General features: G+C 39.4%; 1 protein-coding gene across 1 annotated transcript; it reads right to left on the bottom strand.

The window, feature by feature from the left end:
• Positions 1 to 269: 269 nt before the first annotated feature.
• On the bottom strand, positions 270 to 16,053 carry LOC131180599 (uncharacterized). Its single transcript, XM_058147946.1, has 3 exons — positions 15,727 to 16,053; positions 15,404 to 15,648; positions 270 to 333 (listed from the first exon to the last, which is right to left on the bottom strand). The coding sequence occupies exons 1-3, from the start codon at positions 16,051 to 16,053 to the stop codon at positions 270 to 272; spliced, it is 636 nt and encodes a 211-aa protein (XP_058003929.1).
• Positions 16,054 to 16,753: the final 700 nt, after the last annotated feature.

Genomic DNA, 16,753 nt, shown 5'->3' with positions numbered 1-16,753 from the left:
GTTGCATCTTGTATTGGGACAAGACTTTACACGGACCTCAGATAGTTACACGGGCCTAATTACACAGCCCGTATACTTTTGTACTTCAGGTAAATCTTCAATCCTGGCCTGGCAGAGACTTACATGGGTCTCCATATTTTACACGGGGCATGGTACATGGTCCGTATACCTTGTTTTTTCCTTAGCTCTTTGGCTTTCTCCTAGCAGAAAGTTACACGGGTCTGAGGCTTTGATTACACGACCCGTGTAAGGTGTATCAGTAACACTTCTCAATCCTTTGGCCTTTCCAAGCTCTCTACTTTGCTCCTATGCCTTGGAACCTTTTCAGAACATCTGGAAACATACATAAAACATAGAATTCAGATCTTGGCAATGGAATTTACAAAAGTTAATGAAATTAATTATTATGTATGAGATTACTTATCTAAATGCTATGAAATATTATACAAATGTACTTAAAAATATCTATATAATACAAGTGTATCAAATACTCCTAAACTCAAACTTTTGCTTGTCCTTAAGGAAATTGAAAACCCATTTTAAAATGCATTTTAGGGGAAAAACTCAGAAGCATAACCATAAATTCAATATGCATATAATTGGACTCCTTCATCTTTCATACCAATTCCCTTCCTTCAAGGCATAATGGTTTCAATAGCTACCTACTTAAAACCTCACCCCCTTTTGTGATGTTTCAACTAATTGCTCCTCTATGGAAGGCTATTAATAAGTCACAAATGATCTGTTTTACCAGGATAGACTTATAAAATACTTACTCACCTCAAATTTAGCCTCTATTATGGAAATTGCTGAGATTGATTTAATTCCAACTCTATAGGCACATCTCAATTTCCTATCTTCACTAATGTAGCATATACTTTCAAAAGATCAAAAGGTCTTTTAGAAAGGTTGTAATGGGGTTAAGGGATGATAATTTGGTTACCAATGAAGGGTTTTAAGGAATGCAAACTTGAGGTTAGCTTTCATGCACAAGGTCTTAAGTATACCAAGTTTGTTCTGTTGATTTTTGCATGGGGAAGAAGGGTTTATAATGCTAAGCATACTGTCATGATATTTGTTTTTGGGATTTCTCTCTTCTTTTTTTTTGTCTCCCCCAAACTCATTGCTTTTGTTGGGCTGGGAAGATAAATTTTTTCTTGATTTTAATTGTACACTTACATTTCCTTCAAAGATGGCATTGAACTCGTCCATGTTCATTCCCCGGTCAACACCAAGGAGCCGAAACTTAATCCTGCCCCTGTCCTCCCTATTAGTGGGCCATAAGGTGGCCTTGAAACTCCTAAGGAACTCTAGTGTGGTGTCCCAGTAAGCAGGGAATTAGAGTTGGGCGAATTTGGTCCACCCATGCTGTCAAGGAGCCCATTGATTTCGTCTTACAGCCCTATTTGCTCTAGCAGCCCGAAGTCCATATGCTTCGTGGAGATTATTCTTCGGTTGTTAAGCCGGGCACATAGATCTCTGTGGGCGTTGTCACAGAATCCCTAGGTGATGGAGAATTTTGGTTTGTGCTGGCTGTTGAGGTTGTGGTGGTTGAGGTTGTGGGGCGGCTTGTGGTGGGGCTGCTGCTGTTCTTAGGCGCTGAGGTGATGACTGAGGAGGTGAGGGTGTGGAGTTGCCTCCTTGCCTTAAGGAGGAGCCCGTTCTTCTCGCTGGTCTCTTAGCAGGTGCCATCAGTGATTTGGGAGAGGAAAATGTCATACGCTACCCCTCCGTAAGGTATGACATGATCCCGTAGTATACCTAATAAATTATCGAACTTCGCCCACCGATGATCTATTAAATATACTACAAAGGATTTTAACGAAACAAATGTATTTTCAAAGTTGGCGTGATGAGAAGATCTATCTTAAGTGTTCTTAACTTAAGTATGTGTCATAAAACTTATTAGGGATAATTAGGTAATTTTTTAAAATTTAATGGAAAATTCACGTGGTTACGGCTAAAACTGGGTAAAAACAGTTCTTCAATTTACCTGTAAAAGCAATTTACAAAAAATCTCCCAATTCAATCTCAATAATTGATAAATCATTTCCAGCAATCAACTCAATTCATTTTCAAGCCAAACTCATCATAAAGGAAACAATTCATTAATTACAAAATTCAGGAAGAAATTTGAATATTACATTCATTAGGGTAATAAAATTAATATTACAAAAATATACAGGTAAATAAAATCTCAAATTAATATTATAATAATTTGCATTTAATTACATACCAAAATAATATTATCAGAGTTTTTTGTACAACTGCTCAAACATACTTACATACACATAATTACATGATTACGTCAAAAACTAATGCCTATGGGTATACAAATAATATACTCAAAATTAATCCCAGCCTGTCTTCAAGGCACAGCTTCAAGTGATCTCACTCAGCTGCTCTATCATTTTTTTCACCTGCGACAGCATACAAAGCTATCACTGAGCGGTGAACTCAGTGGTGCACAACTATAATTTAAAATGTAACATACCATACATTGACAAAATCATAGCAAGGAATTTGGAAGTATTTAATTTCATCATATTTTATAAAATCAAAATCAATGCTTCCAATAATGTAAATCATTTATTTAAATGTCATTAATCAATAATTACAATTTTCTAAATCATAATTAGACATTGAAATATTCCCAACAATTTATGGAAATAAATATTGAATTTCACTAAATAGGGAAAAGTATCAAATATAAACCACTAAAATAATTAATCTCTTTTAAAACAGTTGTGTATAAAATATCATTTGGAATCATAATTACTCACTTTCAAATCCATTCTTATTCTCACTATCTTAATGTAAGACTAATCCGCAAGGGCCATCTTCAAAGTGATTCTCACTCCCTATGGTAGGGGAGATCGAATCGTGCACATTCCATCCTTAACACGATAACAATTTAATTTCTTAAAGGGCCATCTTCATCATTGATCTAACCTCTTATATGAGGAAGATCATACATCAATGTGCATGTACCATGATAATCAAAACAATGCTAAATCCAGTGTCTCCTAAATAAATGAGGGACGGGTAATAACCATGTCGAACATTTATAGTGAGATATAAAATAACATCATAAATTTCATTGCCCTTTTTGTGAGCATAAAATCACAATACAAATCAATTTCAATGCCAATTTCAATAACCGATAATTTTCATACCCATCACAATTCAAAACATAATTTGTTCATTTCCCATGTAAATCATATTTCAATCACAATTTTCCAAAGCCAATTTTATTCAATCCACAACAATACTCAATAATTATTGAAATAAATTCATAACTTAACCATTTCCCAAAACTAAACTCATTCATACCATAACAAATTTCAATAATTGTTGAAATAAATTCAATACTTGATAAACATAATACATAAAGAAAATAAAATCATTTAATCAAATGAAATATGTAAAACATTATCAATTGAAAACTAGTTGTGCACAAACCTCGTTAGTTGTCTTGATCTAATTCAATTTTCTTCCTTCCTTCGAAGACCTCTTTTTAACTGAAACACATAATTTTAAAGTGTTTCAGTATCCATCCAAACCATTTATAACAATTAATTCCACTAATTTCATTTTTGCATACTAAATTTACCTATTAGGTCTTATAAGTTGAATTCTTATATTTAGGGTTATGGAGTTACTATTCATTTGACTAATTAGGCAAAATATTGACTTTTTTATACCTAATGGGTATACTATTTCTAATTATACTCATATACCACATTTTGGGTCTTAATTTTATTGACATTGGTTGCCATTGAATTTCAAAGTTCCCTTGATGTATTTCCAAAAATTCAGTTTTGGTTACCCAAGTTTACTGTTCCATTGACCACATCTACAGTGAAAATTTAGCTATACTTCCTTCATCAAAGTTGTTTCTTAATGTCTTAGCTTTAATTCTCTTTTTGAATCACTCCATTTGGAGTTTTATAGCTCAAGTTATGCCTCTTTTTCTATGGCTGGCCGGATTGGTCCAAACCCAGAATTTCTGGGCACAATTTGGGTCTAGCAGATTTGAGGGACTAAATTTGGTTGGCAATTTGACTAGATTATGATCAGAATTTGGGTTTGTATTCTCCATGAAAGTTGTTCTAATATGTCTAAGCTTTCCATTGGTATAAAATTCAGGTTATTTGGACCTTCCTACACCAAGTTATGACCATTTGAACAAGTACTATTCATATGATCAATTCTGTACAGTGGCAGGGTGTGTAATCCGGATTCAACCTAATGTTTCACAAATTTAAGGTCTGTTTTAGGGCTAGGTTTCTACATAAAAATTGTATCTTTGGGTCTTAATTTTCATCTCCAATTGGCTTCACACCAATTGGAGTAACATAATTTCAATTATACTCATTTGAATGGGCAATGGTCAAGCTGCCAGAATTGAACCTTATCACATTCACAACTTAAGTCCATTCCATGCATTCAATCCTACTCCAATTCACACCAATTGACCAATTTAAGCCTCAATTAGGTCAATTTGCATCAATTCCTTAAATTCCCAAATTTTTCTCAAATTTTATAATTACCAAGAACCCTAAGTCTCTAATTAGCACAATGGACACAAATTCACTTCACTAACCATGCTCAATACCTCTTAACACATCACAATTCATATTTAATTTAATTAAACTCATCAAATTCATCACCCTCATAAGCTAGCCGAATTTCCTTTCTTCCTAATCATGCAATTTCTTCCAAGTTTCTTCAATATAAATTCATCATTCTCAACATTGATTCACCCAATTATACAAAAGAAAGTCAACATTGATCATGAAAATTTGTGGGAAAATTCAAGGTTTAATGAGCTTGAAATATGTAACCATGGAAGAAAATGGAGAGAGAATGAGAGAGAGATAGAAGAAGGCAAAGAAAAAGATGAAGTGAGTTTATATATTTTTTTTTGTTTTTAATTGGTTACTCTTATGTAGTAATTATCCCTTAATTTTCAAAATTAAAATTATAAGGTTATTATGTCATGCATGATGTCATAATTTCACTTAAATTTTGACTTTTCTTTTCTTTTTTCATTTTTCATTTTTCTTTCCATCACCTCTTTGATTTAAATCTATCTTTCATAATTTTAATTTTCTAATTTTTAATGGACAATTAGCCCAAAAGTCACCTCTAAGGGTGAATTGACTAAATTACCCCTTACCGATCTGATCCATTTCTCCAGTAACATTTAATTACTTTTGGAACCCTAGTTCAATTATTTGAACTAGTTTTTGATTATTTTCTGTGCTTTTCACAATACCCTTAACTTCACAATAATTCTTAGGCCTGGGGTGTCACAAGGTCCCACTCGAAAATAAGGCAGCGACTGACCTCGCAGTCACTTCTCAATTCGATCACCCATTGCTGTGGCCTCGGCTCATTTAACCCATCATGCTTTTTTTTCTTCATTTCCATTTAACCTTCATATAATGGCTATTAATTTTAATTCATGGCTTTTCTTGGTGACTTAAATATACTTTTAAGCCCCTTGACTGTCGGGACCGACTCTGGTTACTAGAATAGTAGACTGTAAGGAACCGCCTACTTTAAGGGCGTTACAAAAAAGGCTAGGGTTTTGTGAGGAAAGAGGAGATTTGAGGAGTTTTTAAAGGGAAGGAAGCTTGGAGAGGAAGAGTTTTTGAGTGAGAGGGAGTTTAATGGGAGTTATGTGAATTTAAAGAGTCGTTGTGACCCTTCGTTTTGCACTTTTCGTGCCCCAGGTATCACATCTGTAACATGATACATGGGGCATGTATCACTACATGGGCCTCGACCTGTAGGCCCGTGTAACTTTCTGTCCAGAATTTCTCACTTTTGCTAAGTTACACGGCCTGTGTAATTCCATTTGTGGACCCGTGTAACTTCCTACCACCAAGTTACTTTGCTAGCCACATTACACGGTCCGTGTATTCTGGTTTTGGAACCCGTGTAACTCTCTGTCTAAAAGCGTCATTGCTAGCTAAGTTATAAGGCCCGTGTAAATTGGATTTTGGACCTGTGTAACTCTTTGTCTCCCTCAAACTTAAAATTTCCCTCTCAATTGCCGAAGCATGCTCCATGTAACATTACACGAGGCCAAGCCGTATAATTTTCTGGAGCTTATGCGGGTGTAGTTCAGTGGTTTCAGAAGGTTACACGGGGCGTGTAAAACTTATACACGACCCGTGTAATTTTCTTGCTCTCGAATTCTCTATGTATTAAAATTTCATGCTACTACTATGAATGAAATGAATGTAAAAATTAGCACAGAGCTGCTTTTTCGGTTTTACATAGTCTCTTCTTGCGTTGTTTTGACTTGACGTCTCCTTTCCTCTCTTACTTTTGGTTCTTTGCTTTTTCATAATTGAGATTTGGGGTACCTACAAAATGAAACGTGAACAAACATAAAACAAAAATAAGAGCTAAAATATAAAGGAAATTTTGAAAATTTTGGGTTGCCTCCTAGAGAGCGCTTGTTTATAGTCTTTAGCTAGACTGTTCCCTCATTGTTCATGGTCTGTCTGAAGGGTTGTCGAAGGTGCAATTGGCTCCCTTCGTATTGAATTCTCCCTAAAAGTATGGCTTTAGCCTTTGCCCGTTCACTTTGAATGCTCCTGAGGTTTCACTCCAAATCTCTCCAGCTCCATGTGGGAAGACTTGCATAACCTTAAAAGGTCCAGACAATCGTGACCTTAGCTTCCGTGGGAAAAGTTTTAACCTAGAGTTGAAGAGTAGGACAAGGTCTACTTCTTTTATTTCTTTTCTTGTTATGCGTCTGTCGTGCCATCTTTTAATTTTGTCCTTGAAGGTTTTGGCATTCTCATACGCATCCTGCCTGATTTCGTCCAACTCATTGAGCTGTAGAAGTCTTTTTTTACCTACAGCCTTGAGGTCAAAATTTAGGGTTCGAATTGCCCAGTGAGCTCTATGTTCAAGCTCGACAGGGAGGTGGCATGATTTTCTATAAACCAGCCAAAAGGGTGTTGTGCCAATTGGAGTTTTATATGCAGTGCGGTATGCCCACAGTGCATCATCTAACTTCACATACTAGTCCTTCTTTGAGCGGTTTACTGTTTTCTCTAGGATCTGTTTTAGCTCCCTGTTTGAAGTTTCTACTTGACCACTGGTTTGAGGATGATAAGGTGTGGCCACCTTGTGAGTCAATCCATACTTCTTCAATAGTGTTTCAAATTATTGGTTGTAAAAGTGACTTCCGCCATCGCTGATTATTGCTCGTGGTGTGCCAAATCTTGTGAAGATATTCTTTTTAAGGAACTTTGTGACTACTTTGGCATCATTGGTTGGTATGGCTATTACTTCTACCCATTTTGACACATAATCAACACCAACCAGAATATACTTGTTTCCAAAGAAGGAGGGGAATGGGCTCATGAAGTCTATCCCCCACACATCAAATAGCTCTACCTCAAGTATATAGTGCAGTGGCATTTCATTCCTTCTAGAAATGTTACCTGTTCTTTGGCATAAATCACAAGCTAGCACGAAAGATCTCACATCCTTAAACAGATTAGGCCAGTAGAACCCTGCTTGCAAAATCTTGGCTGCTATTTTTGTGGTGCTAAAGTGTCTTCCATATAGCGATGAATGGCAATGCTGAAGAATGCTCTCTATATCCTCCTCCGGTATGCATTGTCTTATTAGCCCGTCATCACATCTCTTGTATAACAGAGGTTCCTCCCATGTGTAGTTTCTTCCTTTACTGGTAAGACATGTTGGGAGGTAATACCCTGCATACAAGAAAATTAACAAAGTCAGCATACCATGGAGCTTAGGAGAATGCTAGTAATTGTTCATTAGGAAATGAATCATCAATTGGCAAATCCTCAATGTCCCCTATGTCTTCTAATTTCAGTCTGGAGAGGTGGTCAGCTACTACATTTTCATATCCCTTTTTGTCCTTGATTTCAAGGTCAAATTCTTACAGGAGTAAAATCCATCGAATCAACTTTGGTTTTACTTCCTTCTTATTCAAAAGGTACCGGATGGCAGCATGGTCTATGAATACAATGACTTTCGATCCAATTAAGTAGGATCTAAATTTGTCAATTGCAAACACTACTGCTAGAAATTCCTTTTCTGTGGTAGCATAGTTGATTTGTGCATCGTCAAGCGTCTTGGTGGCGTAATAAATGGCGTGGAGCTTTTTATCCTTTCTTTGCCCGAGTACTGCTCTAACTGCATAGTCACTTGCATCGCACATCACCTCAAATGGTAGCTCCCAATCTGGTGGCTGCATTATTGGTGCTGAAATCAAGGCTTCTTTGATCCTGTTAAAGGAGACAAGGCAATTTTTATCAAAATCAAATGGAACTTCTTGACTTAACAAGTTGGTAAGTGGCTTAGCTATTTTGGAGAAGTCTTTAATGAATCTTTTGTAGAAGCCCGCATGTCCTAAAAAGCTTCGCACTCCTTTGACTGATGTTGGTAGTGGCATTTTTTCATTGATTTCAATTTTTGCCTTGTCAACTTCAATTCCTTTTTTTGATATCAAGTGTCCAAGAACTATTCCTTCCTTTACCATGAAGTGGCATATTTCCTAATTTAGGACTAGGTTTGATTCTTCACATCTTTGCAACACTTTGGATAAGTTAGCTAGGTAATCATCAAAAGTGGTTCCATAAACAGAGAAATCATCCATAAAAACTTCCACGATATTTTCAATATAATCTGAAAAAATAGCCATCATGCATCTTTGAAAAGTAGCAAGGGCATTATAAAGACCAAAAGACATTCTTCTATATGCAAAGTTTCCATAGGGGCATGTGAATGTGGTCTTTTCTTGGTCTTCTGGGTGAATAGAAATTTGGAAAAATTCTGAATACCCATCTAGATAACAAAAGTAGGAATGTTTCACTAGTCTTTCTAGCATTTGGTCTATGAAAGGGAGAGGAAAATGGTCTTTCTGGTGGCACTATTTAATTTCCTATAATCTATGCACATGCACCAACCAGTGACTACCCTAGTAGGGATCAGTTCATTGTTTGCATTTTGGACGACAGTTGTCTCACCTTTCTTAGGCACTACATGTACTAGACTAACCCATTTACTATCAGAAATTGGGTATTAATACCAGCATCTAATAGTTTCAAAATTTCTTTCTTAACTACTTCTTTCATGTTTGGGTTAAGCCTCCTTTGATGTTCAATATTGGATTTACTATTTTCTTCCATATGTATCCTATGCATGCAAATAAAAGGATTAATCCCCTTCAGGTCTTTTATTTTATACCCTATAGCTTTGCTATGGGTCCTAGGTACCCTTAACAATTTTTCCTCTTCTAATTCGGATAGGTTAGTGTCGACACCATATTTTGGCCGATCCCCAGAATCAATAAACTTCGAAACCGATCCCTAGCACTAAGTCTCTCCTTGCCATTTAACCACAGTTCCGATCTCTCTTCACAGAGAATTGAGTCAATGCTAAGCTCTCGTATCCGTTAAAGCCTTGCCGGTCTCTCAAATCATTCACCGATCTCTCAAGCCAATTGTCAAATATCCTGACCAGTTAACTACATTCCCGATCTCTCTTGTCAGACGAAATTGAACTAACACTAGATCCTTGCTGCCAGTATTCATGGTCGACCTCCCTTTTAAAAGTTTAGGAATAATCTAGTTAAGGTTCCAATCCGGTTTAATGAAGATCTCGATCTTAGATGTTCAAGCCAAATTTTCAATTAAGTTCCGTTTAGCATTGGTTCCTTACCAATCTCATGCATGTTGTGTTTTCCGATCTCTCACACTTAGGATAATAATCGCTTTCAGTTATTTCAATATACTCAGACAATCAAGTGTTTAGAAATTTTCCGATCACAACCATTCATCGAACAAAAGAGTCATTTCATTTCATTTCATTTCAGAATTTGTACAAGTTATTCGGCTGGGGGTGATCTACATTTCGCTCACCCTCTCCCTCCTCCTCACTATCCTCACCCTCGCCCCCGGGAGCCAGGTCGGCCATCCAAGAGAAGTCCTCCTCTGGGTAACGCTTCTGGAGTTCGGCCAAGAGGTCCTTGTGAGCATTCACATAAGCACCGGCTATTCCTGTCACCATTTCTTCGTCTTTCGCCTTAAGCTCCTCGATAAGTTGAGCGACCTGAGAAGCTTCGTTGGCCCGAAGCGCCTGGACTTCCCCGAGAGCACGATCCCTTTCAGTCAGAACATGAGACTGTTCGGCCAGCTTGTCTTCATAGAACTTCGCCCGCCCCTCAACTTGAGATATGTAATCCTGAGTGGATGAGAGTTGGGATCGGAGGGAAGCCACTTCCTGACTCTTCTTCTCGACCTCCTTACCCAGGTGATGAGCCTTTTCCCGAACTATGTGCTGGTTCACCAGACACTCCACGTTCAGGCTCATGGATCGAGTCAGGATATCGTCAAGGTTATCCAGAGACAGTCTGTCCCGATCCTCCCGAAGGCAGATGGAAGACCCCAAGACTTTGGCAAAACCAGGGTTCTCCCGAACAGTCTGGTTATTCTCCAGGGAAGCGACCAACGTTTGAGCGCCACGAGAAAGGGGCCTCACAGAAGATTGAGAAGGATCCCTTTCTGTGCTTGGAGCAACTGGAGGAGGTAGAGGCTGCTCTTCCCGTCGAGGAGGAGATCGGACAGCTTCTGCGATCGGCGGACCCGAAGGTCGAGGCGGACCTCCTTGTATCTCCCCAGGTTCATGGCCGGGTGTTTGAAGCAGTTCCGAACGCTTCATCTCTTTCACCTTCCGGGAAATCTCTCTTTCTTTCTTCCGCTTCCTGGAACCCTCACCACCCGCCATACCTGCACAAAGAAGAGGTCAGTGAGATCGCTAAGGCCCTAAGATCTAAGATGTAGAAAATACCAATGCCGAGGTCAGAGAGCGGAAGTTCGCGATCTTGGCCGGTGATCAGCTGTACGGTCCAATGGTGCAGCTCGGCAGTCACCGCATCTAAACAGGAGAACTTTTGAGTGGCCGCCTGATTCTTCAGTTCCATCACTATTAGGCCTTCCTCCCTGTTCAGGGTAATACGCTTCGGAATCAAGGGCCCCTGGTGCCACCAAACACGGGGAAGTCCTCAAAGCGGCTGATTTTTGCTCCTCGTAATGAAGAAGCGGTTCTTCCAGCTTCTTAAGGGAGGAGGGCGATCGGTAAAGAGCCCACAATGAGGCTTCACTGAAAGAACCAGTGTTCGTCGTCCTTGGCGAAGTTAGCTCTGCAGATTCAAATAACACCCTAGCCGTAGGACTGATTCCCTTAGCTCGGCACAGGCCTCGGAAGGCTACTAAGATCCGCCACGAGTTGGGGTGAACTTGAGCAATGCATACTCGGTGAAATTTTAAGACCTCCTTGAAGAAATCGTCTAGAGGGAACCGCAGACCGGCCTTTAACTGTTCCTCGTATACAATAACCATGTCATTCTCTTCAAAGAAGTGATCGGCTCGGTGATCACCGTGACACCGGATAAGTTCGTACGAATCAGGACGAATATTGTATTCCTGGCTGAACGACTGCAGATCGGTTTCTTGCAAGATTGATGGCAGCTCGTCCATAGGAAGACTTTCCCTCCCTGAAGAATGTACACGCCTTGAAGGTTCTGCTTGCCCCCGAACTGGAACAGAGGCCCTAGGGGGTTCAGGTTGCGCGCTTGGCCCGACCACCTCTACTTCATCAGACGACCACGAGAACTGAATGGAAGGAGGGCTCGTCGCTCTCTGACCTTCGGCGCCGCTCATTTTCAAAGAAAATAAAGAATTTAAGCTAAAAGGAAGATCAAAGCCCTTACCGGAGTCTGATCGGCGTCGGAAGAACTTGAGAAAACGAGAGAACTTTGAAGTTGTGAGCAAGAGACTGAAAATGACATACAGAAGCAAATGGCTAACCCCCCACCCCTATTTATACTCGTCCGAGCATTTAATGCTCACGAGGTTCCAGGCAGCGCATCGGTTAGCGGGACACGCCAGCTGTTCTGACACGTCTCACGCATATTCCCAAGAAGGGATCGGTTAATTATAGAGCGGCAGATCAAGGTATTACGGATCGGATAAGTGTCATTCAAATGAAGAATCAGATCGGATAATCACATTAGAAATTAGAAAATAATCAATAAGATGATAATCGACAAAATAAAATCTTTATTTCCAAAAGCTCGGATTACATCATTTGGGCGATCTCAAGAAGATCAGACTACATTTCCAAAAGTCAGATTACATCATCTGGGCGATTCTCAAGATCGGAATACATTAGAAATCTGATTACATCAGAAGGCCGATCTCTAAAGATCAGCGGAACATCCTATCTAAAAGAGGCCTATGTTAAAGCCTACATTGTGACTAATCCAAAGGGTGTAACCGGCAGCGAACTGAGCCGTTGTCGGAACACCCAATGTGGAGGGAAACCGCTGTCGGAACACCCAATGTGGTGAAAAGCAGAATAAACTTGGAAGAGCGACCGCCAAGGGTCGGCAGGACACTAGCAATTTGCTCAGCCGAAATCGGTTCGCCGATTATTCCAGTTGAGCGACTCGAGATCGGCACGATCGAGGTCCGCAATCCAGATCGGTCAATTGATCTAGTTCTCTCACCATCATCAGATAAGGTTATCGCTATTATTCGATCACCGGGATCGTAAATTTTCAGTCGAGGAATATAGAGGTCCATCAAAAAATGATCAAAAGCCACAATCGCAGCCGGAACTTCTGCCGGAGCAACTAGAACTGAAAAGTAAGAAGAAAGAGAAGAAAATCGAACGAGGAAAGTCTCTTTCGTCAGGGGTATATATAGGGGAAAATGGGCATTTATTGCTGAGCAGAAAACGAAGCGGACACTTCGGGAATTGAGGGGAATTAATGCTTTGACCGGACCAGGGCTGATTAAGGGATCGGAATAATAGAGATCGGAAGATGGGAGACCAGTATGAATGGTCAGAAAAGGAGTGTGGAGAGATCGGAAGGCAAAGAGAATAAGACAAATCCCAATAATCGCCGCGAATCGTGAGCCGGGTAGTTAAAGCGTTGCAGACGAGATCTCCACCGCACGCCTGAGAATCGCCCACAACACTGACAGGTGCCAGAGTATGTCATACAGTCCTGTACATTCCAATCTCCACCGTTGATTTCACTTGCAAGGACGAGTCCAGAGCCTTTAGATCAAAGGAGAAGACGACAAGACCGGCGCCTTTTATTCCCAGCCCTTGGATCGCCCAGGTCAACGAAGTTTCGGACCGTCAGATTAGAAGAAGAAAAGGACAAGTATCCTGAGAATGATCTCGACCATCCGTCTCAATTCTCTTTAATTCCTGAGCCTCAGATCATGTCCTTTGAAATCCTGACCCTCCATCTCCCTCAAGACAAATCCTGACCCTTCAGGGGAAGCACCCGGTCCCTATAAATACCTGCAAGAAAAACTGTTCAAGGGACGGAAAAATATAGACAAGAGGCAGTGACTATAGTGGAATAACTCTGAAACTTAATTCAGTTTGTTACTCTGCTATTTTTTTTTTTGGAGTTTTCGTAAGAAAAAACTTTTGAAACTAGTTTTCTGAAGTGTTTTCTTGCAAAAGGGATTCTTGAATACTGAAATTTTTCATTTTCAGTTCGTTCATTATCCTGTGGCACTCTCACTTTCTGTCTTTGTTATCCTCTATTTCCATTCATATTGTCTAAGCTCAACTCCACTCAAGCTTGGTTATTTTGACCCGTTTACATTTTAACAAAGAATACTTCATTTCGAGGCGAACCTTAGTCCTCCGGCTACCAACCTGTAATCTTGCTACTTTTTGTGATTCTGTAGTTAGTTCAATAGACTCGACTCCCTACAGGTCAGTGTTAATATCGCCATTTTATTAAGTCTAGTTCTCGTTTCACGTATTTCCTTTGTCCTCTTTCTTATGCCTGTTGTTTTCTTTAAGTTCATGTCACGCTAAAAAATACAAAGAAAAGATATGCTCTAGTTTACTCCCGTGCTGTCTAACCCACACTTTTGTTAATCTTTATTATTTCTGAACGCAAGTCATCTAGTCCCGAGTCACGTAGAAGCAGCTAGACAAAATGTAGGTAACTGTGTTTAAAGTGTCTCTTTTAAAAAAAGAGGGTCTAAATAACACGTCAGGGAAATAGCAAAATTGAATCACTAGGCTGACGTAGAAGGCGATCCGGCATAATGCCATAAGGCGGAATAAAAATCAAAACTCAGATAAGTAAAAGGGTACAGATAGGATACTGGTAAAGTGACCTTAGGGGAGGTCAGCAAAATTCAGTCCGGCGTCCCTTATTTAGTCACAAAGTACCAACGAGTTAAAAGAAGTCTTATTTCGACCTTTAGCACCTTTAAATACTAGAACTCTTAAACTTAGACTCTTATGATATATGGCTGTGTCCAAATTTCGAAGAGGTCGGAAGAGAGTCTTTATCCGTTCCTCAAACAAAATTTTTAACAAATAATTTAAAAGAGATCGGAGGAGAGTTCTTATCCGATCCTCACCTAATTTTATAACAAATAATTTAAAAGAGATCGGAGTAGAGTTCTTATCCGATCCTCACCTAATTTTATAACAAATAATTTAAAAGAGATCGGAGGAGAGTTCTTATCCGGTTCTCAATCTAAAATTTAAAATAAATACTCAAAGGAGATCGGAGGAGAGTTCTTATCCGGTTCTCAATCTAAAATTTAAAATAAATACTCAAAGGAGATCGGAGGAGAGTTCTTATCCGGTTTTCAAACTAAAAATTTAATAAACATTTAGAAAGGAGGTCGGAGGAGAATTCTTATCCGATCCTCAAGCTAAATCTCAATAAATATTAAAAGAGGTCGGAGGAGGGTTCTTATCCGGTCTCCACACAAAATTTCAATAAATATTAAAAGAGATCGGAAGAGGGTTCTTATCCGGTCTCCACTCAAAATTTTAATAAATATTTAAAAGAGATCGGAGGAGAGTTCTTATCCGATTCTCACACCAAATCTTAACCTGTACGCAAAATAATCCCAAAACCAAAAATGATTCGCGACGCCAACTCACTAAGGTTGTCTCATTTACTTATGTATCTGGGTAATCCGAATTTAGTGAAAGATCAAATATTCCTTTTGTTAAAAGGATTAACATTTCCATTCAAGCCCTCCTAACTAATTTATGAAGAATGAGAAGTTAAATCTACTCACCCTTATTAAGGGACGAGGTGGGGTGCCTAACACCTTCCCCACCCGTTTACGGACCCCGAACCTAGGATCTCTGTCTTGAAGTGGTTTCATTTTAATTTATTTTCTCAAATGGTTTTCTTTAGTTTCCCTCAAAACTAAAGTGGCGACTCCTCACTCTTTCCCACTTCGGTGAGGGATCGTCCAGGCGACCGCAAAATCCCTTGCGACAGTTAGCATTGATAATAATAGGATATTTAGAATTTGAGTCCAAAAATGCATACCTTAGCGTTAAGGGAAGAGGTTTCAGTTCTACCTGTTTGGTGTTTTCTTGAGGCTTTCCTTTGGGCTGCTCTTCCTTTAACTCTTCTACCTTGAAAACTTGAGCCAATGGTAGAGGTGGATATGCTGTCAAGGATTGTACACAAGCTGTAATTTTTGTGTTCTCATTCTCTGCTGTGTGGCTGTGCACAATGCATGTTTCAAGAGGATCTTCAGGATCTTCTTTATGGAATTCCTCTTCAACTTGCTTGTCAATTATATCAACCTTGAAGCATTTATCAGGTTCAAGTTTGTGCTTCATTGTGCTGAACAGGTTGAATTCCACCTCTTCATCTCCTACTTTGAGAGTCAACCGCCTATTTTTGGCATCTATGATAGCTCCGGCAGTTGCCAAGAAAGGTCTTCCCAAGATGATAAGGATTTGGACATCCTCTTCCATCTCTAAGACAACAAAGTCAACGGGGATGAAGAATTTGCCCACCTTGATAGGGATGTTCTCTAGGATGCCCATAGGATATTTAATAGACCGATCAGCCAATTGCAGTGAAATTGTTGTGGGCTTTAGTTCTTCGACCTCTAGCTTTTGACATATTGATAGAGGCATTAGACTTACACTTGCCCCAAGATCACAGAGGGCCTTGTGTATTTTCATATTGTCGATGAGACAAGGTATGGAGAAGCTTTCCGGATCCTTCAATTTTGGAGGCAGTTTGTTTTGCAATATGGCACTGCATTCCTCTGTGAGAGCAATAGTCTCATAGTCTTCCAGATTTTTTTTCTTTGACAAAATTTCCTTAAGAAATTTGGTATAGGATGGCATATGAGAAAGTACTTCAGTGAAGGGAATGTTGATGTAGAGTTTCTGTAAAACTTCTAAAAACTTCCTAAACTGCTTGTCCAATTTGGATTTCTAGAATCTCTGAGAAAAAGGAAGAGGAGGCTTATATGGCTCTAGTAGTTTCTTTTTCTTTCTTGCTTCCTCTTCCTGGTCCTTTTTGGCTTCTTCCTCTTTCTCCTCTGCTTGGCTTTAAGATTTATCAGAGGTTTTTTCAGTTGCTTCTTCTTCTGACTATTCTAGAACTCTTCCACTTTTCAATGTAACTGCCTTATAATGCTCCTTTGGTTTCATCTCTAGTTGACTAGGCAGTTTACCAGTGGCCTTGTTTGAAGAACTTGCCTGCTGAGCAATTTGATTTTCAAGTATCTTATTGTGGGTGCCAAGGTGGTCCATCTTGGAAGCTAGCTGTTTGATCATTTTATTCTACTGTTGCTGGGTTGCTAGGAAGCCTTCCATCATGGATTCCATAGTCGACTTTGGTTCAGGCTATTGGTTCTGAGGAGGTAGTAGTGGC

This window comes from Hevea brasiliensis, chromosome 6, assembly GCF_030052815.1.
Source record: "Hevea brasiliensis isolate MT/VB/25A 57/8 chromosome 6, ASM3005281v1, whole genome shotgun sequence".
Taxonomy (NCBI): domain Eukaryota; kingdom Viridiplantae; phylum Streptophyta; class Magnoliopsida; order Malpighiales; family Euphorbiaceae; genus Hevea; species Hevea brasiliensis.
The sequence above is the reverse complement of the archived record's forward strand: the minus strand, read 5'-3'. Positions and strand labels throughout refer to the sequence as shown.